The following is a 27,988-nucleotide window of genomic DNA, read 5'->3' as shown; positions in this document are numbered from 1 at the left end:
TGTGAGAAGCACTTCTTGTAGAGGGATTCCCCTTACAGTAAAATTATTTATAATTTGCTTTCTTGGTATGTAATCTTTTTTTTTTTTAGCCCACCTACCTTATTTTATGTTGAAAGTTGGTCTTTTCACTAGGTTATTTGGGACCTCAAAATCCATCAAAGAAGAGAGAAAAATAGAATCCACTTTAAAAAGATAACAAAGCATCGATTATACACAGGTTTCATTACATTAAATAGAGGCATTCCAAACTATGTCTGTTTGATCAGATCTTCGGTATGACTGAGAAAAGAATGAGCAATAAATCCTTATGAAGGCTTATTTGTTTTTTTATTAACAAAGCGTCAAAAAGTACAAACGGTGTACAAATGTTAACAAAGTGCATTTATTTTGCTCCTTTAGGGGCTTTGTTAAAGGCAATCTGGAAGGCACTTTAAAGGTAATATGTCACTTTGCCCTCATGCGCCAATTGTCTTATTAGATTCTGCTCAAAATCTGCATTGTGCACCATGGTCCGGCGAAAGGCTCCAGCAAACTTGTTGTGTTCCCAATAATGGTGCCAGTCTCCATTGGAGTTGGCACCGTAGCCAAACACAGATACCTAGATGGGGAAAAAGAAGATTAGCACATTAAAATAAATTCCATAATCTATGTGAAAGTATCTGAACTACCAAACTCAAAATGTGAGCAGTTCACACCCCCAATCATCCTCTACAAAAATAAACTGCATAAACTCTTCATTGCGTTTGCAGTTACCTAGACGAAGCCTAATGCGACATGTAGACCCATGCAACTGGTAGTGTCACTAGAAGTAGACTGCCTAGTCCACAAAAGAATACTTGCTCCTGAAACCTTAATCCAGAAACTAGCACAATTAATCACGCTGTAGTTCATCACTGCTCCACACTAGCGTAACTAGAGCACGTGCATGTCACACCTTAGTACAGAGAGGAGGGTGGGTAAGGGACAGAACGTTTGGAATATCAGTCTGTCCATCCGTCACGCAACTGTTTACACTGAATGAATAGTTGGAGTGACCGCAGAGTGGTAAAGAACAGGCAATGGGGATGGGAGGAACACATGAACGGTTGTTGATTCTTAAAAGTGGAGCTACCCTGCTTAGTAGAACCAGTCAACCTTTACACTTGCCTTTTACTTGGTGTACAACAGATTTTTCGATTTTTCCTAAAATAGTTAATTTAATTATGTAAGGGTTGAATGATAGGCAAGGCAGCACCTGCTTGAGATGTAGCCTATAGTGAAGTCCTAGCTGCACAAAAAAAGGCTTTCTATGTGCTTTGATTTCCTGGTTAAGATCTCTTATGCGCACTGAAATCAAGTTCCTGAATAGCTTTACAAACCATTTCCTTTTTTTTTTTTGCCCTGTTGCAAAAAGAAAATGTTAGTTATCCTGTAAGCATCTGTTCATGGCATGTAGTGCTGCAGATTCACATGCTCTGCATACTCCTGCCATTTAATTTTGAGCCTGTACATGTTCAACTTGTTTTTCTTCTAAGAAGTCTTTCAGGATCAAGGTATAGTGACTCCTCCTACTACTGGAAACACGCATGGGTATCGGCTCAATTGTTCCTCCCATACGGCAGATTAGGATGAAATGGACAGGGAAAAACAGATGATGACCATTCAAGAAGTTTGAAACAAAGGCATTTGCAACAAATTGAGGCTTCTGGGGATGAGTGGGCATGTGAATCTACAGCACTACATGCCATGAACAAGTTCTTACACTGTAACATTTTCCATTTGTGGGATGTGCAGCTGTAGATACACATGCTCTGCATAGACTGTAAAGTAGGTCTCCCTGGAGGATGTTACAGTGGCTGGAAAAGTGTATTTAGAACAGCCTGGCCAACATTATCTTGTAATGCTTGGTCAAAGTGTTGGGTAGACCAAATAGATGCCTTACATTCGCCAGCTATATGGATGTTACCCAGGGAAGCCATGGATGCCTCCATTTTGCGAGTAGAGTGGGGTCTGGGTACGGCAGGTAATTGCCTCTTGACTTTAGCATAACGGGCTTGATGGCATTTGACCAACCACCTAGTTATGCTCGCTTTGAAGAAAGAATGGCCTTTGTTTGGTTTGTGAACGAGACAAAGAACTGCTAAGTTTTGCAGAAGGGTTTTGTCCTGTCAGTGCAATACATGAGGGCCCTCTTGATGTTTAGTGTGTGAAGGGCCCTTTCTGCTACAATGTCCGGGTGTGGGAAGAACACTGGGAGTTCAATGGTTTGGTTAATATGGATGGAAAATACCACTTTAGGCAGAAATGTTGGATTTGTTCTAAGGACGACTATATCATTGTGCACCTGAAAGAAAGGTTCCTTGAGGGTAAGTGCTTAAAGACCACCTGCACGCCTGAGTGATGATACAGCGACTAGGTAGGCCACCTTCGTGGATAGCAACCGTGAGGGCACGAATGAAGAGGTTCAAAGGGAGGGCGCATGAGTCGTTTGCGAACAATGTTGAGGTTCCAGACAGGCGCCAGTGGGTACCCTGGTTGAAATGGCCCATGTAAGTCCCTCCATGAAGGCCTTGATGACTGGGACCCTGAACAGTGAAGCACGTTCCCTATTCTGAAGGTAACTTGCAACTAAGGCTAAGTGAAGACAGACAGAAGTTTAGGCGAGGTCTGACGTCTGCAAATGAAGCAGGTAGGAGACAATGTCTTGGACTGCTGACTTGAGAGGGTTAATATGTTTAGAGAGGCAGTTATGGACAAATCTTTTCCATTTAGCCACATAAAAGGCCAGTTGTGGGTCTGCGGGTTTCATTGAGGATAGACATTCTCAGGAGGCAGATTGAGTAGTTAAACTGTAGGACTTTAGGAATCAAATCGCAAAGATTATGCTGCCTGGGATTCGGGTGCCTGGTTGTGAGTGAGACCGCATGGCAGGTTGGGCAGCTTCTCGTGGGTCACCAAGGACAAGTCAAGACGGGTGGTGAATGAGGGTTGTCTGGCTACATGGGAACCACCAGGATGAGTGATGTTTGCAGAAGCTTCCAAACCACAAATGGAAGGAGTGGGCGATGCGAAAAAGTATAGGGTAATATTCCTGACCAGTTCATCCACAGTGCATTGCACATGGACTGAAGGTGTGGGAGCCTGGAGGTGAAGCTTCGGTATTTGGCTGTTTTTTGGCGGTGGCGAAGAGGTCTATGTTCTGAAACCCCCAACATCGGCAGTATTGCAGTAAGGCTTGCAGATGGAATTCCCACTCATGGACTTGTTGCAGCATACTGCTGAGCAGTTCTGCAAAGTCGTAGCCCATTCCTGGCAAGTACTCCGTCAGTAGATGGACTTGGTGGTGGATTGCCTATCACCAAATTCTCTTAACTAACGCTGACAACTGTGGTGAGTGATTTCTACTCTGTTTCTGAAGGCATTCGAGTCTGTGCTGATTAGGACCACCTTGTCTTGCTTGTGGCACAGGCAGCTTTGACTGCTAACTGGATGGCCAGTTGCTTTAAGTGGTTGATGTGGAGAGCCAGTTGGTGTGGTGCCCAAATGCCCTGAACAGTCAAGTCCTGTAAATGCGCCCCCACCCAATCAGGAAAGGGTCCACTGTGATGGTCACTTGCAGAAATAGGTAGAGAAAAGGCCGGCCCTGCAACGGATTGTTGCTAATCCACCACTGCATTGAGTGACAAGTGCTGGCCCAAATGAACACTAGATCTTTTCAGTGACCCTCTGATGATGACCATTATGCAGCTAAACACTCCTGCAATGACGCTTGTGTAATCTGGCATGGGGAACTATTGCAATGAAGGAGGCCATCATATCAAGAAGGCGCAGGAGTGTCCTGGCCATTCTTTGGAGATATGGCTGAAAAAGGGGCAGTAATTACTAGAAAGCTTAGGCTCTAGCTTCACTGGGATAAGCTTTTGCAATGACTGAACTGAGGACTGCCCCTAAGAAGGGCTAAACATGAAGGTGCTGACAGTGGGACTTTAAATATGTTGAAGGTAAACCCTAAGGTGTGAAATAGGTCTTTGGTGGTCTGGGTATTTGCCAAGCACTGTCGTTTGTTTGTGCTCTTGATCAGCCAATCGTCCAAGTAAGGTAACACATGGATGCTGGTCCTCCTAAGATGGGCAGCTGCACAGACAAGACACTTTGTGAACACCCTGGGGCAGTGTTGACCATGAAGGGTAGCACTTTGAACTGAAAATGCTGGCCACTTACCACGAACCAGAAATATCTGCATTGTGCACGATGGATGGGGATGTAAAAATAGGCATCCTTCAGGTCGAGTGCGGTCATGAATCCGCTTTGCTGTGGTAGAGGGATTACATCCTGGAGCGTAACCATGTGTAAGTGCTCTGACGGGATGTATTTATTGAGGGGTATGAGGTCGAGCATAGGTCGAAGTGGCATGTCCTTCTTGGGCATAAGGAAGTACAGGGAGTATACTCCTTTCCTGCGTTGGTGTGGCAGCTCAGGCTCTATGAACCCCTTGCAAATAAGAGCCTCTACTGCCACCTGAAGGAGGTGCTGAAGTTCAGGTAAGAGGGTGTGTGTGTGGGGAGGGATGCTTGGGTGGGTTGCAGAGAGTTCTATTCAGTATTCCTTCCCTATGATGGAGCGAACCCACTGGTTGGATGTGATCACATGCCACCATGCAAGAAACCCCTGCAGCCTTACCCCAATAGGTGTAGGTTAATCAGAGGATGTAAAAAACGAGTCCCTATTTTCAGGGGCGGCTCCTCTGCTGGAGCGGCACACTTAAATGCCCCCGAGATGAAAAATAAAATGCTAATTCATTACCATTTTATTTTTCATCCGCCCGTACCGTACAGAGCATCAGGAAAAGGCAGGTCCTGCTGAGTGACAACAGCAGGATGGGCTGTCTATGCACTGTTTAAAGTGTGCATGCCTTTTTGGCTGGCCGTCTTGTGCACTTTAAACACCTCTAAACCAGCTGTCTTCAGACAGCTAGGTTATAGCAAGTGCAGGGCTCCAGAGCGCTGTGGAGCGCCGAGTGAGGAAGCTCCCTCCAATCAGGGTGCTGCTCACATGCTGGATGTCAAGGGAGTTTCCTGGTGGCTGGACTGAAGTCACAACTAGGACGTCCGGAGTGAGAAGGTCTTGTTGAGTTCAGCAAGTGCTTTTTCTTTTATTTGCAAGCGCGGCCTGTGGTAGTGGTTTCATGGGAAGTGGTCTTGGCATCCCCTCTGTACTGGGGCCTTGAAAAGGAGAAGGCACGTGGAGATCCTCCATAGCCTGTGCTGTATCCATGTCCTTCTTAGTATTTTGAAGCATCTGGTCAACCTGCAGTGTCTGAAGAGGTGTTACCCATCAAAGGGCAGGTTGAGGAGATGTTGTACTTCTGGCTTGAAGCCACAGACAGGCAGCAAGCCACGGAAAAGGACAATTAAATTGATGCCTTAAGCCACAGTATCAGCAGCATCCAAGGCACACCGTATAGTGGTATTTGAAATAAATTTCCCCTCAGAAACGAACTCGTGGCTAGGAGCTCCTCCATCTTGTCCCAGTACGCTCGATTATACCTGGAGACCAGACTGCCTGAGTTGGCGATGCACCAATGGCCCACTAACGTAGCGGCAACTCGTTTACCAGCAGCCTCCATCTTCCTGCTCTCCTACACAGGGGAAGGTGCATTGCCGGTGCCATGGGCTTTGGGGTGCTTGAAGGCAGCGTGGCCCATGAGAGATGCCGGAAGGAGTTGTCCTCTAATGTATTGTGTGTCTGAGGGAGGGGATTGATACTCTCTGTCCACCCTAGGGGTGATCACTTTTACTGGCTCCTTGAATACTTCAGGAGCGGTTTTCAGTATTCCCTTGAGCATAGGCAGGAACTGCAGGGAGCGCTAGGTGGAGGTCAGCGTCCCCACGAGGATATCCTAATTTTCCTGGACCTTGTGCATCTCGACTTTATGGAAGGCAGGGGCCCGATGCAGAACCTTGTGATAAGAGGTAGTGTCATCTGTCGGGGAAAGTTTGGCAAGTAGAGGTCCGGATCAGTGCCCCTGGGTGGGTCAACATCAGTCATTCCACGAGTCATCAAGGGGTTGAGGGTCGAATGGGACTCCTAGGGATCCAGTGGGCAAGTTGGACTGCCCCTCCAACAGATGAGTGTGGGGAACCCTCTAGTGATTGAGGCAGAAGGGCTCCCAGTGTTTGAGGTGATGCAGGGAGTGAGGGAGAAGATAGAAGAGGAGGAGGAGACAGGGGAGCGGGAGGAAGAGGATAGGGTCTAGGAGGTAGAGGGCTTGTACCCTGATCCTGGTGCTTTTTAGTTTTGACTGGTGGTCCAAGCTCCAGGACAAGAACTTCCTCAATAGGCTACTTCCTCTTGGAGGTTTGGTGAGGATCCTGATAGTTTACAGGTGAATGAGGATCCTCTTCTGCCTGGCGCAGCAGGATAGGCTGCTCCTGGTCCTCGAATACAGTGAAGGACAGACCTTTGGGCACAGAGCAGTTCGGTGCCAAAGATGAATTTTGGCTTGATGTAATCAAGGGGAAGTTTTGGCACCATTGGAGTCTTTGGACCCGAAGAGGGCCTTGAGGGTGTGTTTGATGCCGGCGCAGAAGGAGCTGTTGTTGCCCAAGATGCTGTCGGTGCAGGATATTCTGCGGCTGTTTCAGTGACAAAGGCAGACTCTGATCTAAGGGCTTATGTTGGTGCCAACCAGGGCCATCAGGCAGTGGCAGACCAGAAGCCCGACGTTGGGCTTGATGCCTGACCCCCACGAGAGTGGTGCTTATCCTGAGTTAGATGTAAGGGAGGTGGAGGAGGGAAGGACAGAATACTCACAGTCGACGACTTCTGTGGTTTGACCTTGAGGACCTGTAGTTCTTCCGTCTCCAAATCGGAGCTGGCTCAGGGCTGAAATGAATGGGCTGCTCGCCTGAGAGCCCCGGATCAGTTATCTCCTTGACAAATTGGTCCCCGAAAGGGTCAGGTGTGTCGTCTCTTTGCCATTGCACCATGAGTCATCAAGTGAGTCGTAAATGTGTTGGTTCCGCAATGTCTTTTTGGAGTGAATGGTGAGGCCAGGCGCGCACTATGCATTGTCATGCACCGAGGACAGACAAAGGTTGCACACCTAGTGGAGATTTGTCCAAGGATACTTTGCACGACACTATGGACACTACTGAAAATTAAGAACTTTCCATCATGCAGTCAACATTTTCAATAGAATAAAGGTCGGAAAAGGACCTGAAAGGGGAAAGGGAGCATCGAGTAGAACCAGTCGTCAAGCCGAACAAAGGGACGCAATGACACTGAAACATACTGCGAGCACCAATTGTTTTCCCAAACAGGAATGGAGGATCCTAAAGGGCCCGACGACTAACAGCACAGGGCATTGACCAGGAGGGGGGGGGCAGAGTATACACACCCAAACCTGTGGGTGGAGAAAAAAGCAATCTAACAACGGAGACGATGCCCATGTGTATTACCAGTAATAGGAGGAGTCACTATACCGCATGACTCGAAAGACTTCTGTGAAGGATAACAAATTGCACACGCCCAAGACCAAACTAGATGGCAAGAGTATGCAGAGCAAGTGTATCTACAGCTACACATGCAACAAACATTTTGTTGCTCATTTCCTTTGAAACAAGACTTACTTTCAAGATTAATGCTGGTCTTGAACTGCAGATATTCTAATTTAATTTATAAGTGGCATTTCCTTTTTTGTTTCACTTGTTTGCCCCTGATACTTGTTCCATCACTTAATCTAACTGGAGTGGCTCCATTTGTCTATTGGTTACTAGGGCTCTTTAATAAGTGGAATGGCTGGATTCAGTTGTCTATTGGTTACCAGGGCTCTCTTCTGCATTTGAGCAGGTATTATTTTGATGAGATGGGCTTGTGAAGTTGCAGAGCTAAATGAGGTAGATGTTAGCTGAATATCAGGAGGGTGAATATAGGTTAAGGCCCATCTACCCCTCTGTCAGAGCCCTTGGGGCCTTGACTTACAAGTTGGATTTACTTGGTTCAGGGGTATTTGGTTTCCTAGCCAGATATTGTGCTGAGAAACAATTGATTTAGGGACTTTCTGGGCTCATTGTTTCTCAGTTTTCTTCATTAATGTTCTCTCCATCTCTTCCAAGAGCCTCTGTTTATGCTATATGTGGGTTTTCACAGTATGAAATAGTTCAGCGTACAATGGAATGGAATTTACCCCAGGACAGGAGACCTTGAAGGGGGTGGTTTTATTGGGAAGAAATCCCCTTAAATTGCTGTGAGTCTCCGAAAATCAATCTAACTCACTATCACACCATGCGTGGATGTCATTTGGGTGTCGCCATGATTGCAGCTGCAACCCCTGGCTTTACCCTTGCACCCATGGCACTGCCTTTACTACCCCTGCCCTCAGAGGTAGGAAAATCAGTGCCAACAATACGGAGGGTGTGCAATGCAGCACACATGCGAAGTTGGAAAAACAAGGAGAAATGAAAACATTCTCCTCGTTATGCCTGCCTGAAGGTGGCATAATAATTTGGTGCAAATTCTGGTCTATCAATGTTTGTAGCTAGGGATTTGCATTAAAACCCAACGGAGGATGCATGGAAACATCCATGCACCACCCATGGAATGCCCCTGGATACAAAATAACACAAAGCAGCGCAAAGCGCAACTTTGCCTTACATTGGGATACTATGCAAAGCAAATCCTCAAATGTTGCGATGTTAGGGTCATGTGTCATGCTTTACTTTTAAAATCGTGGTCGGGGGTAATGATGTCACTTCCTGTGATGTCATTAAAGTCAAATGGTATGTGATGTCACTTCTACTACCCATGGCATTTTGGTGAATTGAAACCCACGCCACCATCCTGCTTTTACCCAGTAAATTGGCTGGACTACGCTCTTCTGAATTATAAAGAGCTATAAAATACAATGTGATCCCCGGGGGTATGCAATACACATGGGCCCTTTCTTGATACTTCTAATACTCTCATACTTTTGTTTAATAGGGACTGTATTCTAAGGCTTGATCTTTTTTTAAAAAAATAGCAAAAAGAGCATAAGTCCCCAGTCTCCTTTTATCCCAACTCTTATCGTCGGTTTTCATTGCACCTAATTTGATCCTGGTTTTAGGTTCATCCATTTCAGGCCCCTCCCCCGACTCCTTGCCCTCTGTGAGCCTTGTTCTTTGGAAACTGACTTTAACACAAGATCCAATTCATTGTCTCTGCAGCCCGTGTGTCATGATGGATAGTTTGGATACAGTGATACTTCCAAGGGTCGCCTGGTGGACCTGAAGTATGGGCTTCAGCTAGCTTCCAAACACCTCTGATTGTCACTCTGGCTGTTCTAGTCATGGACGTTCAGGAGAGAATCGTGGAAGACATAAGCATTGGCATCTGCTTGGATGCAGGCTGTTCATTAACCGAAGGGTACAGCTTAAAAGGGAATTCATGGGAACTTTTCAGGGAGCAGTGCCTTCTTGACTCACTTTTCCAAGGCATACCGCTCTTGGGACAAACTGCTCCTACGAAGCCGTAGCACAGACCCTGCCGTCTGTTGTGAAAGCAGCGTTATATAAGAACAAGAGACATTACTACCAAGCAGAAGCAAATGTCCCTTAAAACATCCATGGCAATAAGTGCATGTAGATGCTGAAACCCGTCCTTCTATGCCTGTACCATGTGCCAATTTAAAGGAAGAATAGAGAAAAAGAGGTGCAGAGAACCACTCGGCATCAAGAATACAATACCTACAAACAGCATCACCCCAGTCACCAAACTTAACCGCCACAAGAATCTGGGTGGCCATCAGCACCACTGCAACACTCTGCAAGCTACATGGCCTTCAAACTTCCTGGAGCCTTTGGAAATGCCAACCACAAAACATCTGGGCACAATACGAGGTGAAGGCTCCTCGCAGCCCTCGCCAGTGCACAGGCGTCCAGCTGCCAAAATTCAAGCACTGCAGATACACCGAGAACTGGCACTGCAAGCTGCCCGGAACAGTATGAAGGATCAGGCTTGAGGGGGTGCATATGCTCACCTCCCCTGTGCGTCCTCTGCATGGAATAGAAACAATTTGCCCACCTAAATGTTTTGTGTTGTTAACTATGTGGTGTACCAAAATTACGATATGTGTATTAGACACGTACATATTAATTGCCACAGCTCCCCTGGGAAAACCCTTTGAATACTGTACAAACATTCTTCACAGGAGAAAAGGTGTGATGCCGACAGTCACCAGGGGTACTCTGAGCAATCCTTAGTTGGCTGGTGTGAGGAATGTGCCAACTTCCTCTATATTTCTGCCCTGTAACTGGCAACCAAAGTCAGGCCTAGGGAACTGCTCCTAATATTGACACTGGTCAGAGGGTAGACTGTCATGGTCTTGGGGAAGCTTTCATTAAAGATTTTCAACCCCCCAGGCAAAATTATAGTTTGCGGTTTCCACTTACTCTAGCAAGAAGGCCAAATGCGATGCCTTTTGTTGTACGCTGGCGCCTGTTTCTTATGGCGCTGCAAGGCATCTGCCTACAAAGTCTTAATGTAGCGTCCGTGCCACCTGAGGGCAAGGAGATGGCCTTTCAAGTCACAGCACCTCTTTCTGGACCACTGTGAAAAAAGCTCTTTCTTCTCCCCATGCTGTGTTCTGCAGGCATCAACCAGTCACAAAAATACATAAGATTTCGGCTTTGCTCGCTCCATTACTGGTCTTTCATTCAAAGTGACAAGGGTCTATCCTCTTTGTTTATGTGCAATTAAAATGCCCCGAATAGTGCCAGGTCCCCACTGCACTCTACACACCATCTGCCCCTATCTAAGAAAAAAGTTTATATTTTCTACATTCGTGGCATAAATATTTACAGTGTAAAATTGACTCCAATCCAGTTGCCCTAAAAAAAGCACATAACTTCCATTTCGGAAACCAACAGAACACCACCTGCCACCCTACTGACAAATGAGCACAAAGCATGAGAGACCTCCACTTTGAGTGTCCATCACACAAATGACGGCGGGTGACAGACATAATATCAAACTGATACCACATATTGCATCTCAGGTCACATGATAATGCCACTGAGCGAGAGTGGTGGCCTCCGCTTGGCTAGTCAGTGCCTCAATGTTACCTGCACTGCAGTTTGTTTTGAAACAAACGTGATTTGAAGGATTAACAACTGCCTCTTCCCCGTTGGGACTTGGAACAACCCACAGCTGGCAGAACGCCCCGGCCCTCAAGAACAAGGGCTGATGTAGAGCACCAGCGAATATCGGTACAAATTTAAACTGACCCTACGTCAGTATCTTTTACAGATGTTGTAGGATGCAAGCTAGCCAATAGAGCACAAGTCTACTGGACCGTAGGATGCAAGCTAGCCAATAGAGCACACGTCTACTGGACCGTAGGATGCAAGCTAGCCAATAGAGCACACGTCTACTGGACCGTAGGATGCAAGCTAGCCAATAGAGCACAAGTCTACTGGACCGTAGGATGCAAGCTAGCCAATAGAGCACAAGTCTACTGGACCGTAGGATGCAAGCTAGCCAATAGAGCACAAGTCTTCTAGACCAGCAAGCTTGCTACTGGTTTAACCCCAAAAGGTGAAAGACAAAATTATTTTCAAGAACGACTCACAAGTCTATGAACAATGTCTCTGCCTTCCTGTAGCAGGTAGGGAGATGATAGAAAGCATCTGAAATATCTGAAAATAGCCAAGTCATCCAAGAGAATTTGCAGCCCTACTGCCTTGCTGATCGTGGTAGCAGAAAATAAAAATTGTGATGCCACTGCAGGATGGAGTATTGGGCATTAAAGAATCACACAACATCCAATCAGAGGACAGTATACAGGATGGGAGATCCTAAGCAGCCTACACGAACATTTTTGGTTTTTGGTATCCTGTGGAGTGCATATTACCAACTCATTCCGGAGAAGCGTTTAGCTACCCACAGGTTCTAAAGTGTGGGCCAATGCTTTAGTTATTTTATTTTACAGAGTTTTATATAGCGCGAACTTGACGCAAATCAGATATCAGGGCGCCTTACATAGCACCAATTGCATTACATGAGGACACATTGATTTTTGTTAGGCACGGGGAGATTAAGTGATTTGCCCAGAATCACAAGATGTTCAGAGTCTTTGCCGAGACTCGAACCCAATTCCCCAAATTCGAGGTGGGACGCGCTAGCCGTTAGGCCACCTCCTCTCTCCTTTGTGTGCTAGAATTTCTTATATATCCCGATGACATAACTGCCTGAAAGATACTAGAGTAACAAACTGCGGTTCTTTTCATTCCTGGCTTCCGTGCAAGAACAAGTTTATAAGTTGTGTCTTCACTTATGCCAATTCGGCCACTCAGTTGTCAAGTATGTGGGTCTCGCCTCCATGAGAAGAATCAAAATGGGCCTTCTGAAGTGAGGCCTTGCACGCAGTACCTCATTAAGGAATTCTGGGCTTCCTGGGCTCTGCAAACACTTGTAAATACTACAAATGCTTTGCCCCTAGTTACAACCACATAAGCACGCCAATGGAGGAAAATGCAAAAGTCTATGCTCTGAAGAGAAATGTCAAGATGAACACAGATTCACTGGTAAAAGCCTTAGATAAATAATGAGTACCTTTTGACCAAAGTAGACTCAGGGTGAAAACACTGTCTGAACCTTGCTAGACAAACTGTCCAGTGCCCAGGCTTAGGTGTTTCCTGAGCCAGCTCTATCTGCACAACATTGACAATAACCTTAAGCTTAGAGCTCTACAGTATGGGAGAGGTAAAGAATAATTATGATGTCTACAGAGGCAATGTTTGTCGGGTGGCATAAGCACTGTACGGTACACAGGTAGAATTCTTTGCATTTAAAATTAGTCATTGGACAGAATTCAAGACTACTTCTATCCTCATTCAAAGGAGGAACCACTGCCTGCAAACGTGCATGCAGCAACTATGCAGCCAGCGTGGTCATGGAGGTCCCTAAGAAGTTGCAATCTTCTTCCATGGGTCGAACTTTGTGGCATAATTCGCGAAGGGTCAAACTAATTGTGTGAGTTGCTCCTGAGCACATTACGTCTGAAGCCTGCTCTGCTCCAGACACCAAGTTGGCTCCCATCTAGCATGTGGACCTGCAGCATGGTTGATGACACACTCTGGGTGCCATACTGGAAGACACTGTTATCTGTGTCTTTCAGCACTTCCCATTGAGTCTGCCATATTGCTACACAGTTTATTCAGTGACACAACTGTTGCTCGTGTTTCCTCATCATCACTGTAAGCTGGCTTTCGTTGAAGATGTATATGCGCATGCATACGCTCGACATGCACCCTTCTTAACTCATCTCGTCATTCTGGGAGATGATTCTCCATACACTTGCCACAATACTCGGTTAATGCGGTTTAACACGGGTGCTTTATTGTATGCATTTATTATTTATCACATTCAAACTCTGAAAAAGTAAAATCACAATGTATGCAGTAATCATGCCCAGCCCATCATGTACAGTCCTAAACTAGACAATTCCCAACTAACATTCTTTACCAGGTCAGAACAAGCATTTTCTGCCAAATGAGAAACCATCCACAATCCAGTTTCCATAAAAAATATTTAAGTTGTACTATACTCAAGGCATTCATTCGTAAGCCCACATCTAACAAAATAGCTTGAGAACATCTAAAAATGTATCAGAAATGAATGCCAGTAATGCACCTTGTGGTTTCCATTCTGATTTCTGGATGTCTCTGACTAAGCAAGCTACAGCACCAAAAGTATGCAGAATATCCACGAGAACTTCTGGGAGCCATAACTAGAGGCAATTGCTGATAGAGCCTATCAATAAACCTACTTTACCATTTTCTCTGGGTACTCGAAGAACTTATCAATACCTTTGCAGTTTTTTTATTGCCGGATATCAGCCTGTACTGACAGTACTTTCTCCTGAGACATAACATGATGTTTGACCATCACCCTAAACAGATTGGTCCAGGCACCAATGTCTGGAAGGTTTTCGCCTTGTATGTGGAGTAGCTCTAGTTTGAAAAAATTGACTTCTGCATCTTAACCAGTAGAGATGTCCTCAATCCATGATGGGACTTGGTGTTTCCAAGTAATCTGATGTAGAGAGGAATGTGATGAGAACATGTCTGAAATAAAGGCATGCACATGTAGATGCCACTTGCAGGGGATCTCATGCAGATGAAGATGAGTGTCAATGAGGAGCCTTAAGGCAACAGCCCAGAAAGAGTCAGTAGCATTGGTAAGAAGACAATTTTGGTAAAAAGAGTGGAGGCAGAGATGAATTAGGAGTGAAGGGAAAATGGGATGATTGTTAGTGGAAGTTCAGTGGGGAGATTTGAAGTGAGAAGGAAGCAGGTAGAAATTAAATATATCAAGTGGGTATTTCCCTAGGGAGGTGCCGCTAGCTAGAAGGATGCTTATAGGGCGTAATGAGTTAACAAACCATTATCCCACCCACCCACTCCTGGAAATGGTCATGAAAAGCTTGTTCAGTAATATAGAGTGCACAGATCCAAGTAGATCGCTGTACCACTGACCGTCTCTTCTCAGTCCTGAACAGACCCAGCCAGTAAGAGTCGAACGAGCCAGGATCAGAGACAAGAAACAATGCTGTTTTCACTACAAATCAGATAAAAATGCCTTGTAGAAGGGGTATTCTGGAGATTTCTGGTGGAAGAAGAAGATTCTTGCTGGAAGCATGGCATCGGACTCCTGTTGGGTGCTGTATGTGTTCAGGACAATGTCAGTGCTATATTCTTTCAGTTAGTCATTTCATGGGGCCTAACGGTTCCACAATACGGGCAAATTGGTATGACAATACCAGGGGCGGCTCACCTTTTTTAGTGGAGAAGCGTCCCTCCGCTGAAAGACATAAGGACATAATAAAATGATAATAAACATTTTTATAATCATTTTATTTTTTGTCCTGCAGGCTGCCAGTCGAGCACAGGGAGGAGCGGGAATTTTTTTTGTGATGCTGCAGCACCAGGAAGGAGGGAGAGAGGTGGCCACTGCTAAGTGCGCATGACGGTTTGGCCGGCCAAACTGTCATGCACACTTAGTCTTTATCCAACCCGAGCTGCATTGGACAGCAGGGTGAAGAGGCAACACAGGCTCTCAGTATCTGTCTGAGGGCCAAACTATGGCGCTCTGACCAATCTCAGCGCTGCTCTCATGCTGGGAATAGTATTCCCAGCACGAAGCAGCGCTGGGATTGTAAGCTGGGAGCCTGCGCAGTGTGCATCAGTTCCTGGAAGGAGGAAGGTGGCGGCTGTCAGAGCAGGTAAGAACTATTTTATGTATTTATAATACGGCCTTTTTTTGTGTTCACGCCCCCGGCCCCACCACTTCACAGTGACTAGCGACCGCTACTGGACAATACTGGAATGGTAATGATGTTTTCCATCTTTTCATAATAGGGCTTAATGTAAAAAAGTTTGCAAAATCCACTCGAAATTCCTTGCATGGAAACCCAATCCTAAAAAAGCCCATCAATGACTGATAAAATATTGATCTACAAAAACAGGTGAGTGGGGGGGGGCGTGGCTTGCAGCCGACGAAGATGGCCGCAGCCTAGTGCGGCTCCGGTGCCTAACGCCCGATCCCGCAACCATCCTGACATCAATCCTGGTCGAAACCGGCGAAAAACTCGCAGCGGCATCCCCTGAGTGCCTGAGGCACCGGACGGGAAAGGCAGGCGCCTGACAGCGTGCGTCTGGGCGGAGGGCCGCTGAAATACGCGTGAGCGGCCTGCAGACTAGAGCGGTGCCGGGGCCTTGGGTGGCGGCCTGCCGGCCCTGACGAGCCTGGAGGGGCGTGGCCTGGGCCTCTCGGCCGCGGACTCCTATCGCCTGACACGAGACCCTGGTGGCTGCCGCGGTCACGAGGTAAAGTGCCCTGAAGCTGGGCTTGCCTTAACGCCCTGATAGACCCTGCACGTCCCTTCGCGGGGGCCCCCGCATCGCTCGGTGCCGCTTCTGGAGCGGAGGAGGGGCTCTGGCGGCACGGCCCGGGGACTGGAAGCGGTGGCAGACTGCAGTAACGGAGTGCACTACGGGCGCTGGGGGCCGCCGCACGTGTGGGGCGGCGCCGTCACCATCAGAGGAGGACCCGGAGGGGTGCCTAGACTTTCCTGGAGCCTCGACGAGCCCCTACAGCGGTCTGTGACTGAAGAGCGGTGGACTGGCCTTGGGGGCATCCGCGGTGCGGATTGGGCAGCACGGGTCCTGGCAACGGACCGGAGAGCGGCGGGAGGCCTGCGGAGGGTCTTGATTACTTGGTGATAGCGGCGGGACCCCGGTGAAACCGACAGGCCGCACGTGGACATTCCCGCCGGATCACCGCTGCACTCCTCCTTTTATTCTCCTGTGGACCCAGACCGACGGGAGCGGAGCCCACCCACACCGGCCACTATGGGAGGCAGGGGGCAACGTGGGGGGGCGCAGGCCAGGCTCGAGAAGTTTGCGTTCCAGAAGGACCAGGCTGGCTCCCCCCCCCTCCCCGACAAACCTAGGGGACGTCATGGCCACGCTGACCCAGATGCAGGTCTCAATAGGCACGATCTCCACAGACGTAACGTTGCTGAGAGCCGATTTCGCTAAAATGAACACGAGACTGTCGGCGGTTGAATCGGCCACGGCGACCCTTACAAGCGAAGCGGCAGAAAGTAAGAAAAGGATACAGACGCTGGAACTGGTCCAAAAGCAGCTATTTGTCAAGCTTGATGACCAGGAAGGCAGGTCCAGAAGGAACAATGTACGAGTCGTAGGTGTGCCGGAGAGCGAACGGGGGCCGGCTCTGGACCTCTTCGTAGAAAAACTTATCACGGACCAGCTGCAGCCACGTGGGCTGTCAAACTTTTTCTCCGTGGAAAGAGCGCACCGGGTGCCCGGAGGACGGCCGAGACCCGGGGCCCCCCCGCGCCCGATCCTGGTGCGCATTTTCAACTTCCGGGACAGAGACACAATCCTGCAGGCGGCGCGTACCGCCGCCCCCGTTGAAGGTAGACAACTGCACGGTAACCCTCTATCCGGACTACACCACAGCGGTGATGAAGCAGCGTCGCGACTTCCTGGCAGTCAAGAAGGAGTTGCGCGCTCGTGAACTCAAATACGCGATGCTCTATCCGGCAAAACTGCGGGTGGAAGCGGAGGGACGCACATGGTTCTTCACCACGCCGACGGAGGCCACGGAGTGGCTGGAGGGATGGCGCCCGGCGAGAGATGCGGGCCGCGCGGGGCGTGCTCGTCGAAACCATTCTGGATCCCCCGAGACTCTGGAAGACGCTGGCTCGGACGACAGGGAGCACGCGCCACTGGACTGAAGCAGAAGGGGAGTGACTGGACTTTGGACAACAAGGCGGAGTGGAGTGCCGGATGGGCCCCGGCGGTCACAGGAGACTCGGACACTGCAGGGGCGCTGCATGTTTGAACTTTGCTATCCTCAATAACTGGTTTCTCGCATAGACATACACATGGTGCAGGGAGCGGGCGAAGGACAGAGAGCAGCTCCTCCCCCATACGCAAGTACCAAGTTATGGGATCTAAGCACTCTGCTAAGTTGGGGTGGCGGGTAGTTTCAAATCCGCTGGGCAGGGAGGCAGGGCGGGGGGTGGGGGGCCGGGTTCATCACGGAAAAGTTGGTTTGTGTTATGTTATAAGTTTTGCAACTACACATTGGCGGTTTCTGCAAGCTAGGCCTGTCATAGACCGGGGGAGGGGTGTGCAGGTTCTGCCAATTTTCTACTACCCTACATGACCGGGGAAACGCAAAAATCCACCTCGGAGGCCACCGCTAGCTCCACTGTGGGGAATGCGCAACAATCCATCCCCTTGTTCAGCATTTTGTCCTGGAATGTGAATGGCTTGGGAGATAAAATTAAACGGGGGCTGGTCCTACAATACCTAAAGCGCAAGGGGCCGGCGGTGGCACTCTTGCAGGAAACGCACTTGGTGGGCACGGCTACGAAGGCACTGGACAGATGGGGGTTTTAAATGGCGGTACACTCTGAATTCACGTCAGGTTCCCGCGGGGTGGGCATACTAGTTAATAAGCGCTTCCCCATGATCATTGCTGACTGCCGTAGAGAAGACCAGGGTCGCTTCGCAGCACTGACCTGCCAATGGGAAGGGAAAATGTATAACTTAGTGACGGTATACATCCCCCCGACACTCCATCAGGATACTTTCCGGGCATTGGGAGAGTTCCTGCTGTCGTTACCACATGGGGAGATAATCATGGGTGGGGACTTCAATGCGACCATGGATCCGTCACTGGACAGGTCGTCCTCCAGAGACCACGGCAGTGCCACTCCCAAATTGCGTGAATTTACAGAGGCACGCGGCCTCATAGACACCTGGAGAACGCGCTGTCCGGAGGTGAGGCAATACACATTTCACTCGGGGGCCCACAACACTCTTTCCCGCATAGACTAAATTTTTGCACCAACCACGGGGTTGAGGGGAATGACCGAGGTCGCGCACTTGCCCAGGGGCATTTCGGACCATTCTCCAGTACTCATTACATTTGCAACCTTCGCCCCACGGAGACGTAGGGTATTCCCAATTCACCCAGGCTATCTCAAAGTGCCTAAAATTAGTAAAGCCCTTCAGGTGACAACCAAACAGTATTTCGCAGAAAAGAAGGACTCGGTGACAAGTCCGACGACGTTGTGGGAGGCATACAAAACAGTCCTTCGCGGACAGGCGATTTCGATGGTAGCTGACCATAAGAAAACCCAATGGCTAGCGGTACTCCATCTGGAACAGGGGGTGACTGGGGCAGAGGCCGACCATGCCGCACATACAGATGACGACACCACACATATATTCTTGCTGCGTCATGAGTACTCTAAGTCCTATCTTTGGGAGGCGGCACGAGCTAGAAAGGTCACAACGCAGCATACGATCTACGAACTAGGGGATAAGACGGGTAGACTGTTAGCCTGGCTCGAGAAGATGGGAGCGTGCGGCGAGGTGGGTGGCGCGGATCCAGCTGGACACGGGAGATTTCACGTCGGAGCCGCGGCAAATCGCGGAGGCCCTGTCGGCCCACTACAAAAAGATTTACACACCGGAGGCCTCGTCCACTGTTGAGGACAATCTGGCTTTCCTTAAGGACATTGCTATGCCGGTGTTGGCCCAGTCCGGGGTGGCGGCCCTAGAGGCAGACCTGACTGCGGACAAGCTCACACTCGCAAAAGCCGCCCTTCGCACTGGGGAGGCGCCGGGGCCCAATGGAATCCCTGTGGAATTCTATAAGAAAACTGCTACTGACATCGTCCCGCACCTTTTGGCTATGTATGCGGACAGTTTGTCGACAGGGATTCTACCCCAGGACCAGAGAATGGCTACCATAGTGGCTATCCCCAAGCCTAACAAACCATCGCACGAATGCGCCTCCTATCGCCCAATCTCTTTGCTGAACGCCGAGGCAAAGATTCTGGCAAAGGTCTTGGCGACAAGGTTGCAGCCCCACCTTACGGCCTTGATACACCCGGACCAGTCCGGGTTTATGCCTAACCGCAATACCGCCCTGAATATACGGCGGTTGCACGGGGTCCTCGCGTGCCACTCATCGATAGAGGAGGATGCGGCCATCCTCTCGCTGGACGCTCGGATGGCGTTCGACCTGGATGAGTGGCCGTTCCTCTTTGCCGTTCTTCGCCACGTGGGCTTTGGCCCCAAGCTGTGCGCATGGATCAAGCTTCTGTATACCGAGCCGCTGGCACAGGTAGTCGTAAATGGGCATATCTCGGACCCCTTTCCGTTGGGGCAAGGGACGCGACAGGGTTGCCCCCTTTCCCCGCTCCTATTTGCTCTGGCTTTGGAGCCGCTCGCGGCCTGGGTGCGGGAGGACCCAGTGATCCGGGGCCTAAAGTGGACTATGGGATGGGAGGACCGTATCTCCCTGTATGCTGATGACGTCCTGCTGTACCTAGCCTCGCCGGCGCACTCGATAAACTGTCTCCTGGACATCTGTGCGTCGTACGGGAGTGTGTCCGGCTATAAGATAAACTGAGAAAAGTCCTATATGTATATGCTTCGGGGCTCCCCGCCGCGGCTCCCGAGGGGGTGTGAGGTCCGGGTGGTGGAGGACGGATTCAAATACTTAGGAATTTATGTGACAGCAGACAGGGCGAAATTTGTCACCGAAAACCTGGCGAAGCCCCTGATTCGGTTTCGTAGCGACGTCAAACACTGGCGTTCTCTACCCCTGACACTACTGGGACGGGCCGCCCTCTTTAAAATGATGGCTCTCCCTAGATTTCTCTACCTGCTTCAAAACACACCCTTCCCGGTCGCACCTACGTATTTCACCGCCATAAACGCGGAGGTGACCAGCCTATTGTGGGAAGATAAGGCGCCACGGATAGCGCTCCATAAGCTGACCAGAGGCTGGTACGACAGGGGTATCGCCCTCCCTGACATAAAGCTATACTATTGGGCATCTCAGCTTATGGTAATAAATCAGTGGCTTCATGTGCCTGGGGATGACCCGGCGTACCGTATGGATCGACAACTGCTAGGGGCCGGGGGGGTCATGGGTGCGCTCTACAACCACACGAGGGGCCGCTGCCCCATGGGACCCACGGCACATACTCTCCAGATATGGTTTGAGGCGCAGCGGGCTCTTGGTTGGGCCGGGAAGATAACCCAGGCCACACCTTTGTGGGAAGCGAAACAGTTGGGGGTGCTGCGCACCACTAAGGGGTTCCTACAGTGGGATCTGATTGGCATATCAAGGGTCGGCGACCTCTGGAAAAAAGGTGACCTTGTCACATTTGCCCAATTACAAGCGGACTATGACCTGGCCGACACTGAACGATTCCGATACCTACAAATCCGACACGCACTCCGGGCGGCGGTCCCGCCCGGGACCCGGCTGGCGGAGTCTTCGCCATTGGAAGACCGACTCCTCATGGAACATCTGACTAAGAGAGCGACGTCCCTGACATACCGGAAGATGATAAACAACCAACCGGACCCATTTTCTGCCCTTAAGGCTAGATGGGAGACAGAGCTGGGGGATTTTGACGAGACGGACTGGCAGGCGGCGCTTTCCTCCCCTAAGGAGGTGGGAATATCGTCCAAATTGAGGCTGGTACAACTAAAAATCCTACACCGCACGTACTACACCCGTACACTCTTATTTAAACTTAAACGGGCTGATTCTCCGCTATGTCTAAGGCAGCGTGGTATGGAAGGTACTCTTTTTCATACCCTCTGGGAGTGCCCTGCAATAGCTCAATACTGGAAGGCGATAATGCGCACACTCTCCCAGGTGACTAAAGTTCCGACGCTTCCGGAACCAAGGAGGTGTCTCCTCAACGTCTGGGAGCCTACAGACCTTAGCCGAGTGGCGCAACTCTGGGTGACACTGGGACTCCTGTTGGCGAAGCGCAATATAGCCCAGAGATGGGGTTCTCGGCAGACACCTACCCTCGCCCAAAGGTCCCGAGACATGGACTCCATAATTGTTGTCGAAAAAACAGCGTACATTCACAGAGGCTGCCCCAAAAAGTGGACCCAGGTATGGGGAGGGTGGAATGCATACAGAGGAAACATATGTGAACCCCCGCACGAAACCTCGGAATCTGAATTGAGTGACTAAGATTATAGGGCTTATCTCTCGTTTGAATATTGATGGCAGTATTACTACCTGATGCCGCTAATGTACCAGTACTTTGTGAAGATGCTGTCGGAATCTTGATGCACACTCGATTGGTTGATATTCTGATGTACAAAATGCCAATGTACGTTGCTTTATGTTTGAATTTCTCAATAAAAATATTCTTAAAAAAAAAAAAACAGGTGAGTGAAACCTATGGGGAGTTTAGAATGTAAGAAGTGCTACAAGATGTGGTCGTCTTTTGATTATTTTGTTCCTTCTTCCTTTTCTCCGCGGACGGAAACTTCTAGGCACTGCTTAACATTTACTGTGTTATCTGTTAGTTGTCAGCCCGAAGATGAGGATAAGCTGCAATTTTCCAGGAGAGTTTAGTGAGCAGTAACAGAGAGGGGTGATTAAAATGTAAATAACCTAGTATAGCAAGTAAATCAGATTTAAGTGGTACCTAGAAACACGCCTACAACCGGGAGTATAGCAGAGGATCCGCTGGCCCAAGTAAGCTTTTGATCCACTTCTGTGCATCCCCGTGCACTTATAGTGACTGATGACTAACCCTGGGCGTAGTTTGCGTAGTAGCACTACGCGTAGCTACGCGAAGTGCACTTCGCACTACGCGTGATACGCGTAGCGCTACGTGAACTGCATAGTGCGCTGTACGGGATGATTGCACAGTGCTTTTACTCGAGCGGACTGGTAGTTTCTCATCGCGAGCGGTCGCGAGCATACACGACCACTCGCAATGAGAAACCTGACCTCCCCGCGTTGAGAATCTCGCAGGGAGGTTTATTTTCCACGCTTGCGATCGCCAACTTGATGTTGCTGATCGCGAACGAGGAAAAAGTCTCGCCGGGGGGTCATTTTGCTCGCTCGCGGCCTCCAACTTGAGGTTGAGGAGCGCGAGCGAGCAAAAAATGCCAACTACGCGTTTTTGCACTGTGCTATGTGCAATTCGCGTAGCACAAAGTAGCGCAAACTACGCGAGTGTAGCGTAGTTGGCCGGCCAAGGTTACTGAGCTTGATGTGCTCTAGGCACTGAAGTTATACCTCACTACTGAGATCCCACAAACCTGAAACTCATCAGGGTTTGCTTATGCTGGGCACTTGGCCTAACAATTCTAGCAAGACTACGTTTTCGGGTGAGGCAGAGCCGGATGTGAGAAGTTGGCCTGGCATATGCTGGTCACTAGTTAAAGTGGCCACCTTGCACCAGTCCAATTCGACTCTTATGGTAGATAGGTTTAAGACAACCTTTTAAAGAAAGCTATCATAGTGGTAGCTGTGGAGAGCAGCCTTCAGGCTAAGTCTCAGAGGAATGTAAAGCAGCTTGTTTTACCTTATAATCTCTTGAATTACCAAATGAAAGGACACCACACAGGTATATATATCAAATATATATGTATTTATTACTAGACACACTCTACTAATCTCTTTATGAGATTAGAAGTCAAGAACATCTGCAAACATCAACGTTTCACAATAAGTTAAGCACAAATATGGCTGGGGCCCTAGGGGCGTACCAGACCATATACTAAAAAAGAGGTTTAGGAATGTCGACTTGCAAGGGGAAAAGGCCTGGGCCTTTAGAATCGCTGGGGCTTCACTAATCCACCCAAGGCAGGTAAGTAAAGGACCCACGGGAGATGCGTGCAGTGTGAGAACACAGCCGCGGGTTCCCTATTGATTTCAATGGAGCAAGTCGCGGTTGGATTTTTAAAGTTCTAGGGTAATTCGGGAAAGTCTACAAGCAAGCCACTTACAAGGTAAGTAATTCGAGGGCCAGCACACACAGGAGCACCGGAGTGCACGAGTTACCTCACCCAGGGAAGCCGGGTGCATAGGTGTCTTTTGGTGTCGGGTCGAGGCGTCGTTTTCAATGGAAGCCGAAGAAGATTTGCTGCTTGTGAAGACTGGAGAAGTGTTCGGTGGAATCCAAGGCTGGAGTCAGAAGAAAGAAGACCTGAAAGCAGAGGAGACAGTGTTCAAGGTCACTTGCCAGTGACCCGGGGCCAGGAAGATGGTTGCCCACAGTCGTCGGGTGATTTCAGGTGATCAAGGGTGTTTTGACTCTTCAGCCACGAGGTCCAGGAGGCATCGACGATGACCAGGAGCTGGATTCGGAGTGTCCCACGAAGTCTGCAGCTTACTGAGGTGTCGGCAACCGGATTGGAGCCAACAAGCCTTGGTAACAGCAAGTCTTGTGGAAAATGAAGAAAGTCAGTGGTGCAGACCAGCAAGGTCTGAGGGACTCACCCAGCGAGGGTAAGTCAGGGCAGGCCTGGAGGAACCAGGGGAGCCCTTTGGTTCGATGAGAAAGTCTTCAGGGGACCCACAAGCCAACGGGCAAGGGATCGCGAAGACGCCTCGTGAGGATTCAATTTACAGGAGCCCACGGTCACTCGGGACGAGGTAGGCCACTGATCTTCGTTGGAAATCCTACTGGAGAATTGAGCCACACGTGGTCCAATGCACAAGTTCGTAGAACGTCGTGAAGGGGTTGCACTCGACAATAGTACACGGTACCTGGGTATTGCTGTTCCTCGTCACTCGTGCGGTCCACTCGCCCCAGCTTTGCTGGGGACTCACAATGGCCGTCGAGAAGTCAGGAAATCCACTTCCGGGGCTGCAGGGACTTCGGACTCCAGCGGGAGCGGGAAAGTTTGCGACCATGGTTTCAAGTTTTTGGTGACTCCAAGGGAGATTCTTCAGTCTTCCAAAGGTAGTGGAACGTCGAAGGGCCAGGATTCTTCTTGTAGAGCGTCGTCCAGGGATATCTAATCTGCAATGGCAAGGTTTCCCTATCTTATACTAAAGGAAAGGGAGGGATTAGCTCTATGACCCCTCCTATGGGAGGGTCAGGGGAGTGGGTGGCTACACCCACTTCCCTTTGTCCAGTTTCGCGCCAGAGCAGGGGCAGGTAGCCCCTGAACCAGTTTGAGTTGGCATATGCACAGAGGAGCCTACTGCTCCCCAAGTGCAGGACATCAAAGCACTATAGGAGTGCACCCACCCAGCCCCAATACACTAAATCCTGTCTGGAAGGTGGTCACACCTCCCTGTGACAGGATGCCTATTGTTGGGCCTCTTCCACTGCGAGTTTCGGTCAGCAGCAGGAGGGCAGCCCAGTGTCTGTGCTGGTGGCATCCATTTTGTGATGCCAGGGCTCTTTCAGATTTCTACCGTGTTTCCACAGTAGGTACATGTCTTCCCCTCTAGAAGGGTGGGATCATACCCCCACACCAGTTACTGGTGTATGATTCCAAGTTGTTTGACACCAAACACAACATGTTTTGATGCAGTCATTCCAAAGTCAGCATTTACCGGTAGGTTATAATGCACTTAAGAGTATATGGTTTAACCACATTCACAAACAGCCACAGATAATAGACTGCCAGCTGCAGAGGGGCCTTGCTCATGCAGAGGCACCCCCTCACATGTAAACCAAGCACCCTGCCCTCAGGATTGATAGGGCCTGCCTTAGGGGGGGGGCGGATAGGCTTATTTGTGTGTGTAATGTGAGATATAGGGAACCTATATCCCAGTGAGGAGTGCTAACAACTACCTCACCCAGGCTGCAGTAGCAGGCCTGTGGTGTCAGATTTAGTCTGCTTCCCAGGGGTGGCATAATACATGCTTCAGCCCCTGGTAGGGCTGTGAAGTACCTATGCCCTTGGTACCTAAGGTACCATATACTAGGGGCTCATAAGTTACCACAGTATCCAATCACTAGTGCATCTAATATGTACTCAAAGTTGTTTAGAGAGAACAGAGAGACTGGGGCCCTGATTAGCAGGGACCCAGCCAGACTATAGCCAGAAACCAGTGTTAACATCAGAAAAAAAGTGGGGGCAACATAAGTGCAGATCCTACTTTCCTACAGCGGACTTGTTGGATAAATTTAAAATTGTATTTTATTTGTGAATTTTCTATATTGCAAACATGACCCAGGGGCATCAGAGCGCCGAACAAAAGATTAAATGTCCCCCTGTAAGAGTTGTTACATAGAATCATGTTCAGGTTAAATATAGAGGTTACATAGGTTCACATTATACACATTCAGTTAAGCATATGTTTCCTCCACATAGTCTTCCATCTGAAGTAGACATTAAAGACTCTTGTAAACCACGGATTGTCCACCAGTAAAAATGATTACATAGGTTCAAGGTCACTAAAACATATGTTTTATATATAATAGAGAAAGATACAAACCTGCATTAGAGGTTACATAGAATCGCATTATAAGTATTCAGTTAAGCATATGTTCACTCCTTATATCCTGCCATGCGAGGTAGATCTAGAAGACTTTTTAGTGAACTATGAATTGCACGATATGCCCTCTTGATATTTCCAGTAGGTAGACGTAGGAGGTTATAGGTGATTAAGTTTACTGGCAGCATTGTAAGAGTACTCAATACGCATTTATGACAACATGTCTTTACAGCAATATTGTTTTCAACTTTTTCTTGAAGTTGGCTAGGGACAGGTTGGTACGTAACTGTAGACGGGGAGTTCCAGATTCTAGGTGTGTTGCCCGAGAAAGAACAAGTATTTGTCCTTTCCTTCTTAAAGTGGGGCAGGGTCTGTTGAAGGGGGTCAGTACTTTGGAGGTTGCACAATTCTCCTGAACTTTCTAGTTTCTCTGAAAGGTATTTAGGTGTATACCTGTGAAGAGCTTAGTGCGTGATACAAGTTGTTCTGTAAATGCATATCCCTTTTATCAGGAATCAATCTAATGTTGTCAGTGTGAGGGTTTTGTGGTTGTGTTAACGGTTTCCTGTTCTAAGCCTGACTGTGGCATTCAGGTTGGCCCTCACAGGTACCAGGTGCGATTTCGGTGTGCATGCAACAGTTGCATTGCCATAGCCTAGTCTGGAGGGTACTAGGGATTGAACCACAGTTTTGAGATCATCCTCCGTAATGAAGGGTTTGACCTTTTCTTGTCAGGTGTGATTCCTAAAGATTTTGTAGAGTTGTTTATGCTGGGATCACGGTTTAGGGCATCTATGTGCGTGATTCATTCATTCCTAGATTGGGAGAGGGGGTCCTGGAGAAGATAGTAGAAGGAATTCGGTCTTCAGTGGATTGAGTTTTAAGTGGTTTGTAGCTAGGCAGTGTTGAACTTCCTTTAGTGTTTTTGTTCAGATGGAGGATATCATCAAGTGAGGAGATTTTCAGGTTCAGTTGTGTGTCATGTGTATTGGTGTTAAAAAGGGTTCGCATGTTGTAGAATTGTGGTCAGTGGCTCCATGTAGAGACTGAATAGGCTGGGTGATAACATTGAGCCTAGGGAGACTCCTTGGTGTATGGGCGATGGTTCTGAGTATGCATCTTTCATTTTTACAAGTTATGTTTGGTTGTTGATGTATGAGGTAAACCAATTAAGAACTGTACCTCGTTACTGATGTGTATTCTTAGTGTGTTTAGTAGTGTTTTGTGGCTGACAGTGTCAAATGCTGAGATCCAGCAGTATGAGCAGGCAAGTTTTCTGTGTCCATTGTCTGTTACATTGAGCAGACCCATTTCAGTGCCGTACCATGCTCTGGGTTGGTTACCATTTTACACGAAAACTCAAAATGACAGCACACGAACACAATATTAACAAAAGGTTCAGGATCCATTTCACTCGAGCATATTCTTCCCAAATTTTACGGTTGTATGAGTTTTGCCACTCACTAGCTTAGAACAATGTTGGTGGGATGTTATTCAAATTAACATCTGTGAATACAACATAACTGCAGTGTGTATAGGGATTGAGACCATTCAACTTACCTCATCACATATGTGTACTGCAAAAAATAATGCCAACATTCCTGTGGAGGGATATTTCCCATGATGTTTTATCCAGTTGTCATGGATGTATTTTAAAAATGAAGGATGAAATATTAACACCTGGAGGAAAATGCAAACATACTTAGATGAAATACTTCAACAAGACAAAAATAGCAATCAGCAAAACTCAAAACTTTACTGAAGACCATAAAACATGTTTGTGTGAAACTCGTGCTAGATCATATACAGGTAGAAAGATTTAAACCAAAATAAAAACAAGCATTTGCAATGCAATAGGTCTCGCATTTACGCGAGTTTGAGCTATTGGCATTGTAAATGACAATGCCTTTTATTTATGTTTTGGTTTTTAAAACATAAATAAAAGGCATTGTCTATTACAATGCCAATAGCTTAAACTCGCGTGAATGCAAGATCTATTGCATTGCAAATGCTTGGTCTCTATGACATGGGTTAAGTGTTGACCGCATAGGTTCTAAATGTAAATGAACAAAGAAAAGGTGTAATAAAGACACCAAAACCACTCTACTTGTCAAAGTGGCTTTTTTAATGCATTTATCTAAAACGCACGCCCAAACAAATTTTCTGTTCCACCGGATCATATGTACAAGCACTC

At 48.3% G+C, this 27,988-nt stretch overlaps 1 protein-coding gene across 3 annotated transcripts in view; it reads right to left on the bottom strand.

The window, feature by feature from the left end:
* Positions 1-305: 305 nt before the first annotated feature.
* Positions 306-27,988, bottom strand: part of LOC146812058 (CMP-N-acetylneuraminate-beta-galactosamide-alpha-2,3-sialyltransferase 2-like) — a 447,618-nt gene continuing 419,935 nt past the window's right edge. For all 3 annotated transcript variants that reach the window (XM_085619063.1, XM_085619064.1, XM_085619065.1), the window contains 2 exons: positions 27,355-27,474; positions 306-598 (listed from right to left, as the gene is read on the bottom strand). In XM_085619063.1, the coding sequence (XP_085475189.1) occupies positions 431-598; positions 27,355-27,474 (288 nt within the window). In that variant the 3' untranslated portion in view covers positions 306-430. The remainder of the gene's footprint in view (positions 599-27,354; positions 27,475-27,988) is intronic.

The sequence above is a fragment of the Triturus cristatus genome, chromosome 7 (genome assembly GCF_964204655.1).
Source record: "Triturus cristatus chromosome 7, aTriCri1.1, whole genome shotgun sequence".
Classification (NCBI taxonomy): Eukaryota; Metazoa; Chordata; class Amphibia; order Caudata; family Salamandridae; genus Triturus; species Triturus cristatus.
This window is presented reverse-complemented; position numbering and strand designations above follow the sequence as displayed.